We start from the raw sequence: 10,935 nt of genomic DNA on the forward strand, positions 1-10,935 counted from the left end.
TCTGCTCGACACAATAAACAACTATGTTGTTGTTTTGATAAAAAAAAAATTAATGAATGTCAATGTATAACTGATAATAATAGTTAAGATTTATTGGCTTGCAGTGCAGCGCTGATAACCTAAATTTATGCTGAGCTCACGAACATTACTCTCTTGTTCGTTCGGCAGCTGTTCGGCTCGTCTTATCTATAAATAAATAATGGTCATGAGTTTACTTGCAATGCGCGAACCACTGTTCGGTCGCTCAGTGTGCTGCCAGACTTCCGCACCGACAGCCCTGCCACCTGCGGATGGCAATCACAACAACAAGTTGGCAGCCCAACCGAATACTCCAGCTAAATATTCATTTTTGTTGGCCACCAAGAGATGTACTTTTTGACCAACAATTCATATTTGCTAGTTATGCGTGCAAAATGTTAGTTCTGTTTCTGGTTGCCATTGCCACACTAAGCCAATGCCTTGCCACGTCCGCCACCAGCGCCAGCACAACGACCAACACGATACGCATGCCAGTGACGACACAGGACATTATTGCCGGTGACGTGTTCTTCGAAATCATCTCGCCCCAAGATCTGGAATACACCTATCGACTGCGACCCGCTAAGGATTTTGGTGTCGCCTTCTCGCAGAAGCACGAGGCGGTGCCCATGGTGCTCACCGATCCGCCCGAAGCCTGCCAGAAACTGCGCAATGCGCACGATCTGCAAGGTAGCATTGCGCTCATGGACAGGGGGTAAGGATGGGGAGCAAATTGGAAGGGTATCAGCTAACACTTTATATCTAATCTATAAACATACCGTCGTCTTTCAACGAGAGACATTTTAGTGACCAAAACATTAAACAATTGCCGTCTTTTGTCGAGTGGCATTTTTCTGATCTTTCAAATCGACAATCTTCAACTGGTCAAATCATAGCACGATCAGTGTAATCATTGAGTGGCTTGCGCATGCTAAGCTTCTCTCCTCTCATCTAGAAATCCATAACATCTCTCTTATCTCTCTTCAAGGCAATGCTCGTTTGTGACGAAAACGCTGAATGCGGAGGCGGCTGGTGCTATTGGCGCCATTATCACCGAATACAATTCAAATTCACCCGAATTCGAGCATTATATTGAGATGGTGCACGATAAAACCGATCGTGATGCGAAAATACCAGCCGGATTTTTGTTAGGCAAGAATGGAATGATAATACGCAGCCGGTTGCTGCGGCTGAAGCGTGTCTATGCCCTCATCAATATACCCGTGAATTTGACCTTTACCCCGCCAGCGAAAATCAATCATCCGCCATGGCTCGGCTGGTGAGGGAAGGAGTGGAGTTAGCAGTGGGAGGCAGCATGTGAAATCTTAAACCAAAGTGCATATTTAGTCAGCGCACTTTAATCGAACTCGACGCGCAGTTCCATATTATATTATATTATATATGTATATAGATTCTCTTCTTGTGCATGTATATTTATCGAGGCAGCAAACCATTTTGAATTTATTGTTATTGAACCAAGAACAACTTTTTTTTTGGGATGCGTCACAAAATTAGTTTCTTATTAAAAATGCCTAGTATTGTTTACTTTTAAAGGTTTAGTAAGTATTTTCTTTATGTTCTGAATTAATATTATTAATCTTGAAAATGCATTTAAAAAGTCGCTGAATTTGCAACAAATTTGACGAAGCTCAAAATGAATGCTAGCTTAAATTTCTTTGGTTTATTGGCTTTGTTATTTTCAAAAATTTCTCTTTGCTATTTTTAGTATATTTTGTATAATAGAAAAACAAAAAACACAAAAACACGCGCACTTTCTACAGTAAACATTAATATATTATTTCAAGCTGTTTTTTCTTCTTGGCATCCACGTCGAAATTGGCTTGCTGCCTTTAATATTATTTACACTTGACTAAACAAAAACTGAAACTGAACTGAATTTAAGTAGTTAATTTGTAAACAAAAAGCAATTTCCTATAGAAAAGACAAAAACAAACACCAAACATGAATTGTAAATAAAATTGCTAAGCAAAAGACAGGTCTAAAATTGTAAGCTTAATACTAATGCGTAAATCTTTATTAAAACTAAGTACATGTTTATTGTTAAGAGTGTTCACTGTATAAATCAGAAACTGCCCAAGGCGCTCAAATTGAGGCACATGCCCAGCGTAAGCACCACAATGGTCACCACGAGTATGGCAAAGCACAGATAATTCGATTGGATGGGCATGCGAAACAGTTTGGCAGACATGTCCAGCGAGGAGGCGAACAGGAGCGTTGAATTGAGATCCTCGGCAGAGGTATTGTGATAGACAAAGGGTCGCACGCGGATTTGATGACCATTCGCCTGGGCATTCTGGCAGACACGCGTCACAGAGCCGGCCACAAAGAAGGGCAACAGACCCAGAAATAGCCACAGCATCACATTCGCTATATTTAGCAGGACCAGCTGCAGGGCACAATAGTGGAAATCAAAGTCCTTGAAGAGATAGGTGAGACCGGCGAAGGCATAGGCCAAATTCATGACAATCAGAAAGCAAACCGGTATGGAGACATGTTGATTAACCCGCTCCAGCAGCTTGCGGAACTCGAGAATCTCTCGCATCCAGTCGAGCGAGTCTATCGAATGCATTAGCAGCTTGTGCGACAACGTCTCCAGATGCACGCGCAGCAAATAGCATTCAATGTAGTAACTACTCAGCACAATTATCTCCACTAGATCCTGCACCAGAATGGTGCACAGCAGTCCAATCCGCAGGCACAACTCCCAGTCACGCAGTGCCTCCGCCAGCCAGGCGACCTTTATGATCTGTGCCGGCTGCATGATGACCACACAGCAGGCATAGCCAAAGAGCAGCAGGAGCAGAGCTAGTGCCAAACCCAAATACAACCACAACATGCGGCACAGACGCTTCGGTTTGGCGGAGAGCAAGAAGACACGCTCAATGAGATTCTGGAGCTGCTCGTGCTCGATCACCTTGCAGACGAGCACCGCCGAGCCGAAGCTCAGCAGGTTGAGCACACTGGGCACCACATAACCGAAGAGCAATTCTCCGATTGTATTCGTTGTGGTTGTGGCAGCAGAGGCGCCACAAACGTCGCTGCCATTGCCCGGTCGTATGTCCCGTATGCTGCTAAAGCCTCGATCTCCACTGCAGTAATAATTGGAAAGAATTATTAGTTGCATAGTTCTAATAGCCAAGTTTATGCCACTCACCGGTAGCCACAAAGATAGCGCAGCACATATCCTGTGAGCAGGACACAGATCACCATCAGAGCCTGCACATAGCTGCAGCAGGCGCGGACATTGCTCATGTCCGTCGAGATGGGATTGAGGCCAACCAGCGTCAATATGGCCACATATGGACGCAGGAACTGCAATTGCAAATCATATATGTATTATATTATTGTTGCTAAGGGTGGGAAATTAAAATAAGACCTTGCTTAAAGTTTTATTGTTTATTTTTAGAGTTTTTATGCATAGTTTTATCAGCTTAATTGTTGGTTCAATTTAGTTCCCTACTCTGATTCACATTTTATTGTTATTATTCTTTATTGTTATTGTTTCCTTGTTTATTGTTTTCCTAATATGTTTAATGTACCTAGAACTATTTCTGGATTCAAACGATATTACTGATTGGTGTACACTCAAAGAAAAGTTATACATTACTGATTAGCTAAACTTATACTTGTCGAAACTGCTGATTGGCAAAGCTTATACTCAAAAAAAAGTTCAATTTCTAACATCGAATATACTCCAATTATGCAAAGTCAATGCATTTTTCTCTCTGTGTAGCGTCTCAGTTAAGTAGCGATAATAACACCAAGCACAAGTTACTCATATTTATATATGTATGCATTTATCTGCATATTCACTACACAATATTATCTTTAGTTTAATAAAAATATATTCACTGTTTGTTCATTATATAAGGTGAGTACTGTAAATGCAAATGTTCTTGCGTTTTTGTTTTTTTTTTATTATACGCACCTTGCGTTTGCAGTAGTTGAGTAAGGCCGATGTCGGCTCATGTTCGCCCGGCTGCTGCAGTTCATCGTGGAGGGCGCCATTTAAGCGATTGATAAAACAAAAAGAACTGTCCGCATTATTACGATACATGACAAGAAGCTGTATGCGCATGCACACATAGAGAGAGAGAGAGAGAAACAAAGAGCAAGGCAATGCAAGCAACAAGAACAGTTAGTTATTGTTCTTGTTGTTGTTGTTGTTGCTGCTGCTGCTGATGACAGTTGACAACGACTGGAAGTGTAAGCGAGTGGAACACGGCGACAATCGCTGCCGCTGGCGGCCCAGCAACAACTGAAATGTTCAGCGAGATCAGCGAGTGCAATACGTCGAACGAGAGAGATAGACAGAGAACTGGAAAAGTAATTGGGCTTGGGGCGGAGGGAAAAACTTACGATGAGCTCGTGCAGCCAGGATGAGGCGGCGGATGTGGCGCAGCTGCTTTGTAGCAGCGATGGCGACTCACTGAGCTGGGCTGCTGTTGCTGCTGCTTCTGTAATAGTCGCCTCTGCCTCTGTCGCTGTCGCCTTCGTCGCTTTCATCAATTGCAGCTATATAACGGTAAATTGAATAAATTGAAATGGCAAAGCCGAATGAGCACGATACGATTCAGTGCTGAAGCCGAAGCTTTCCTGTTCACCACATTGAAGCTCTCTTCGAGCTTTGTTTTGCTTGCGGCGCTGCGCTCACCGTGTGTTCTTCGCACTCGGCTCTCCCCTTCTCTGTCTCACTCCCGCCGGGGGCGCCTTATCAATGAAATTTATCTCGGCAATGCGACACGACACGACGCGACTCGCGACTCGCTCTCAGCGCTGCTGTGCACCTGTTACAGTTTAGATAGGAATCAGCTTGTTATCGTGCCCGCTATCTATCCCAAAATAAACACACACATATGCATATTATGCACACAACCACAAAGCCCAAGTAATTTTTTATGCTTTTTCTTTGTTACGTTCTTATTTATATTCTTTTTAATTCGTGTGAATCAACACAAAGTTTGTCTTATGTATGTTATCTATATGACGGCTGTTGGGCGGCGAGTATTGTAATGAGACCCAACCAACCAACTGACGGACTTGCAGTCGTTCTCAGCAGTCTCAGCAGCCGTAGTTGCAGCGCAGCTCTCTGATAACCCAGAGGATCAACTTGACAATTTCGTTGCTGCGATGCGCTACGCCTCAAATGATGGGCCATATTAGCTGCTTGCTTAAGTGCCAATGGTATAATAACTCATACGCTAAGATCGAAGCTATATAAATTAAGCATAATTACATATTTTTAGACATTGTATACTCTTTCTTTGTGGAGCCGCATTAGTTCGCTATAGCCGAAATAGTTCAAATTCGAATTTGTGTCTTTCTCTGATCGTAGCTATAATTTCTTTTAAATATAATTTGATATTTTCAGGCATTTTCCTCTTTATGTAGCGCCACAATAGTTCGCTGTAGCCGAAACACTTCAAATTGGAATTTGAGTCTTTCTATCTGCTGCTATCTTATATGAAATGCAAAAATAAGCTCGACAGCCAAACCAAAAAAAAAAAACCGACAAAAAAAAAACACAAAAACCAATACGCAAATGTGAAACTCAAATTTGGTTTTCTCACTTCCCCATTCAGCTGAGATTCGTTTGCGATCTTTTCGTATATGATGTGTGTTATTGTTGTTGTTGTAGTTGTTGTTGCTGTTGTTGTTGTTGTTGCTTGTGTGTGTTACAGTTGTTCCGGCTGTGGTTGCGAGTGCGATGCTCGTAATACATGCACGTAAGGCAATAAAGTATCGAAATTTACGTTCAAAAGTAATTAAATTAAATTAAAGACAAGTCACAAGTTGTTTTCAACTTTTTGTGTGTGTTTTTTTTCGCTCAACTTGAATTGTTACTCAATGTCGATTTGCATGATGGGTCGCAGTCGCAGTTGACGTTGACATTTTGAATGGCCCCCCGCACACTTTCCACCCGCAACCAGCCAGGGGCAGTAGGAGGGGGAGGGTTGGGGGTTGATTTGTTGGTCAATGCTGTCATTGCCTGAACTCTGGTCACTCATGTAAATTAGCTGCGTTGTCAAATAATGCTGATTTGTTGTTGGTTCATTGGCAGACTAATAAAAGCAATGCCAGGCATACTCCATTCTCATGCCACATGCCGCATGCCACATGCCACACGCCACATGCCCGATACTGCATCCCTAAAATACTATCACACTCCGTCCTGCCAAACTTGACAGACCAAAAACTGTCCGGTGGCCATCACTTGACGCATATCTCGAACCAATGCTCGGCTCTGCTGCTTTTTGTTTAAAAATCAAATATTACGACAAAATTTCAATGCGGTTAAATGCATAGGAAATTTTATGCCACCCTCCCCCCCCCACCAGACAGAGAAGGGGTGATGGGGGTAGCTGTGCTGCAGCCACAGCCGCAAAAGCGTAAATGTTGACTCGACGCCTGAACATGCATAGACAAGGCCAAATTTAAAGGGCAACCATCAATTTAGGGCAAAAAAAAATGTGTGTCATAACTGAACAGAGTTTTAATCCTTTGTTATAGATTAAAACTGCTTTTAAAATATGTGAATTATTGAATACACATTGAAGACATATTTTTGTTTTAATTACAGGGCGGAGCATTACTTAAAATAGATGAAAACTTACTCACTAATCTTTGCTGAAAGCTGAACTGTTTTTTAAGCCCGAGGTCAGTTTGATAATAATAAAACTGCTTTTAAAATGTGTGACTTATTTATGTATTGCTGAAACAATAAATATTTGTATTTTAATGGCAGTTTTCTAAAAATCACTTAGTTTATCACTTCATGAATTAAATATGTTGATCTCCTCTTGTTTGTTTTGCTTTTATCAAAAACATATTTAAATATTTTTTATTGAAAAATGACAGTTGGCTGCAGTTGAGCATATTTAATATTCCTGGAGCTTTGTCATAGTGTTTTTGTGGCTGCCTCTCTTGTTTGCCACATATTGACATATTGCTGCTAAAGATTTTTAAATTTGTGCCACGCCCACAATGCACATTGTGCCCCATCAAAAAGGATCAGATAGTGCGACGTGTCAAGTGTCCGAAATTCAATTAGACTTCATTAGCATTAGCAGCCGGTGGCTGGCACATTGTTGTTTTTGTTATTGTTGTTGCCACTGTTGTTGTTGTCTGAGGGGCACCTTGTGGCTGTGGCGTGCACAGATTTAACCGTTTGCAGATTAGCATAAATGAGATCATTAAAATGCGCTTACGTTTGTGTGGGTGGCGGAGTGTTTCACTTGAGTCGGTGGGTGGCTGGCTGGCGGATGGCTTAAGTGGGTTTCATATGCAAGGTGCGACTTCCTTTCGCACGTAGCCAGACACAGCCTGCAAATTGCCTGACTGTCTGCTCCTCTGTCTCTCTGTCCCTCTGTCCGTCTGTCCCACTGTCTGCGTGTCTTTGTTGGTGTCTTTGTTGGTGTCACTGGCAGCCCCATTCGCATTTTGGGTTTGTGGGGTTCGTGTCTTGGCTACGCACCTCTAATGTAGCAGATATTTGAAATTTGCATAATTATTATTGTTGGCAATGTTAATGTTTCTTTATTAAAGCAACTGGTTTTCTAGCTGCTTATTGCAATTTGCTGTTGCTTCTATGTTTCTTTTTTTTGTCCTGTCTTGCCTTGCCTTGTCTTGGCCAAATGGCTCGTTTCATTTTGTCTAACGAGTGTGTAAACAGCAGACACACTGTTTACACTGTCGCACAAGTTTTGAGCTGGGCAGCAGGGGGTGTAGCTTCTTATTACAGCTGGAAGTTTTTTATACGTGCACTGAATGCATATAAATAATATACTTTTTTTTTGGATCGATTTCAGTGATTAGAATCGATTCTTTAGATTAAGTTTTGCACAGAATATTAATGAATTGTCTTGTGTTTTTTACATTAACTATGCTTCGGCATTTCTTCTTTTAAGAATTCGGCATTTCTTCTTTTAAGAATAATGCAATAGTCACATAATATATTTCAAGAACTTCATTTGTTAAAAATATATATTTTGGACTATTTTAATAATGACAAATAAATTGTTTTAATTGTGACGAATGTGCCAGTTTCATTTCAAATTATTTTATTACAATGAGAATGTGGAGTCAGTTGCCAATTTTTCATATTTTGGCAGTTTATTTATATTTCTTATGCATTTCAAATATTTATCTCTAAAGTAATTTTAATATGATGAAAAATGATTCATTTGAAATGCAAATTTTTTAAAGATGCTGTGCAAAGGCAATTTCAAGTAAAAATTTAATTTATTTTAAAACTAATAAACAATTGTTTACACTTCTAATTTAAGCTATAAACCTGCTCTTCAACTCAATACAAATAGCAATAAATAAAGTTGTATTTTAAACAACATTATAGCTTGTGCAATTCGATTGATGAGCTAAAAATAATCAATTATATTAAATGTTGTAAAGTGCAACAATTTGTACAAACAAACTGCGAGTTTAGTATACAATTTGTATGTAAATATCGAGTCTAGTTAATTGGCCTGTCACAAACCTGTTGCTATTTGTAAAAGTTTTTTAGTTTTCCTTTTGGTTTTTTTTTGCTGGCTTTTAGAGTAGCAATTTTGTTAGTTGTTGCTAGTTTTGCATGGAACACTTATGTGTGTGGGTGCAATTCGCTCTTTAGAAGGGAGCAGTAAGGGATGCAAACTTTCAACCAAGTCTCTGCCCTCCGCCAAACGAGCTAATTTTGATGATATCCACAGGCGAGAGCAGACAGTCGGTGAGTTTTGGTCAATTTTGACAGTAGATGCGGGATGTTGTGGGGATTCTGTTTGGCAAGTTCTGGCTGCATGCTTGCTCGTAGCCTGCTGGCTCTGTATGCTGAGCTGCACTAAAAGCCTGTCGTCAGCCTGCAAATTGAATCAGTCCGTTAACCCCTCCCCCGCTCTAACCCTTTCTCTCTCTCTGTGTGTGTGTGCCCAGAGGGCGACGTGTGCGCTCTCATGAAATGTGACCGCAATTGCGGTTCGTTAGCTGCATTTCAGCTAGTCCACATGCTCCACATGGCAATGGAGTACTGCATGATGCACACAACTTGTCCCAGTTCCCATTCCCGTTAGCTGCCTAGTTTTTGGTCAGGTGGTAGACGTGTACGCGATTCAGTCCGGTCCAGTCCGGCCCGGCCCGGCCGCCAAAATAAACCCGGGGACAATGCAAAAGCATTGTGCCTAAGTGGTCAGCTGACCAAAAGCACTTTGACCATGCGGTAGCTCTTGTGGCTCGTCGTTGGTCGCTCCGCTCAGTTAGCCCCTTAAGCAGTCACCCCCAACAACGTCATGCAACGCGCCCGGCCACGCGCCACTTGCCCCTCCTTTATTATTTATGACAAAATGTGCATGTGTCAACATGAAAACAAAGTCAGCTTCAACACGCCGAACTTTACATACACTAACGCAATGAAATACAACAAATCTCAACTAAAATTCACTATTATTTCATAAAAGAAGAGCAGTCAAACCATGTTTGTTCCTATGACAGCTATATGATATAGATGATCTGTTGTGGCTGAGTTTCTGCTCATGAAAAATCTGGATAAGCAATAAAGTTCTTTAAATATGTTTTTACCAGGCTCAAGTCCAAGTCTTTTTTATATACTTTTTATATACTTTTTAAATATCTATAAAATGTAAAAGAAAACACATAAATAATATTAATATTAAAAAAAAGAGCTTGCCAAACAACAAACTAAAAAGTTCTTCATACAAGTTGCCAGCTCAATAATTTCAACACAATTCAGCAATTAAAACAAAAAATCAATCGATTCTGGTTCTCCAAAAATGAGAAAATATGGAATTTTATACATTTTGAATTGTATTATTTTTCAGAAATGTATTGATATTTTTGGCTTGATTTCTTTTGTTTTATGACATTATAAATAAGTTGCTGCATAGAACAAAATAAAGACTATTCGCACCTATTTGAATGCCCCAGGGTGTATACGATACACAATGCTCATCTTAAACATTTATAGCTGTCTTTGTTAAGTTACACGATTAATTATAAATCTATAATACACCCTATGCAAAAGGGCATTCAAAAATGGGCCAAAGCCAAGGATTTGGATGGCACTTAGCGGCAATTAGAGGCAACAGAGAAAAGTAAATACACACACACACACACACTCACCTGTAGCTAGCAGCAATCACAGTCGGATGAAGGGTGTGGGGGGTGGCAGGGGAAACGTCTGGGATTTGCGCGCTAGTGAGCGCCGCATCAAATGTGGCAACGTGGCAGCAACTTTTAGGTAATTACGACAAAGACGCACATCCTAGTCTCATCCGGCATCCAGGCACGCACAAAAGCACAAAAACTTGTAGCTCACTGCCTCCAACCCGTGAGCTGCAACGTGAAGACCTTGCCCCCTTTGACTTTTCAACGGTCGACCAAACGTGACAAGCATTTTGGATTTACAGCCGGCCAGTTGTAGGATAGAAATTTAAAAGGATATGTGCGAGAGCCTGGCCTTAACGGCCTGACCTACTCATGAGTGCCAAATGAGTTGTTAGACCAAGAAAACATGAAAAAAATATATGTAAGAATAAAACTACAGACGACTCTCCAGAGAACTTTTCCAAGTCAACCCGCAGACTGTTGCGTGTGTGTGTTGATGTGTGTGTTGATGTGTGTGTTGGTGTGTGTGTTGGTGTGTGTGTTGGTGTGTGTGTGGGTGTGTGTAGGCGTGTGCCTGGCTTTATTGTTAGGCAAAGTAAACGACATTGTTGACATTCGCTCAGCTAGTGTAGAGGGCCCAATCTGTGGTCCAGTGGCGTAGTTGGAGTTGCAGTTAGGGCAAGAAGCGGGAGTGGCGAACAACAAGCTTCTGAAAAACTATTGAAATGATTTCTAAATTAAGGCCAATATGACAACAAATAGTCCTTGGAATGTGACTACAAA

At 41.1% G+C, this 10,935-nt stretch overlaps 2 protein-coding genes across 2 annotated transcripts; one reads left to right on the forward strand and one right to left on the reverse strand.

Annotated features, from left to right (window-relative positions):
- The first annotated feature begins 218 nt into the window (after positions 1 to 218).
- LOC6559882 (PRADC1-like protein) lies at positions 219 to 2,035 on the forward strand. The gene is made up of 2 exons (XM_001985706.2): positions 219 to 733; positions 1,007 to 2,035. Exons 1-2 carry the CDS (start codon positions 291 to 293, stop codon positions 1,299 to 1,301), a joined length of 738 nt encoding a protein of 245 aa, XP_001985742.2. The 5' UTR covers positions 219 to 290; the 3' UTR covers positions 1,302 to 2,035.
- Positions 2,027 to 4,560, reverse strand: LOC6559883. The gene is made up of 4 exons (XM_001985707.2): positions 4,399 to 4,560; positions 3,968 to 4,021; positions 3,194 to 3,351; positions 2,027 to 3,128 (listed from the first exon to the last, which is right to left on the reverse strand). Exons 1-4 carry the CDS (start codon positions 4,543 to 4,545, stop codon positions 2,102 to 2,104), a joined length of 1,386 nt encoding a protein of 461 aa, XP_001985743.2. The 5' UTR covers positions 4,546 to 4,560; the 3' UTR covers positions 2,027 to 2,101.
- Positions 4,561 to 10,935: the final 6,375 nt, after the last annotated feature.

The sequence above is a fragment of the Drosophila grimshawi genome, unplaced genomic scaffold (genome assembly GCF_018153295.1).
Source record: "Drosophila grimshawi isolate 15287-2541.00 unplaced genomic scaffold, ASM1815329v1 contig_1367, whole genome shotgun sequence".
NCBI classification, from domain to species: domain Eukaryota; kingdom Metazoa; phylum Arthropoda; class Insecta; order Diptera; family Drosophilidae; genus Drosophila; species Drosophila grimshawi.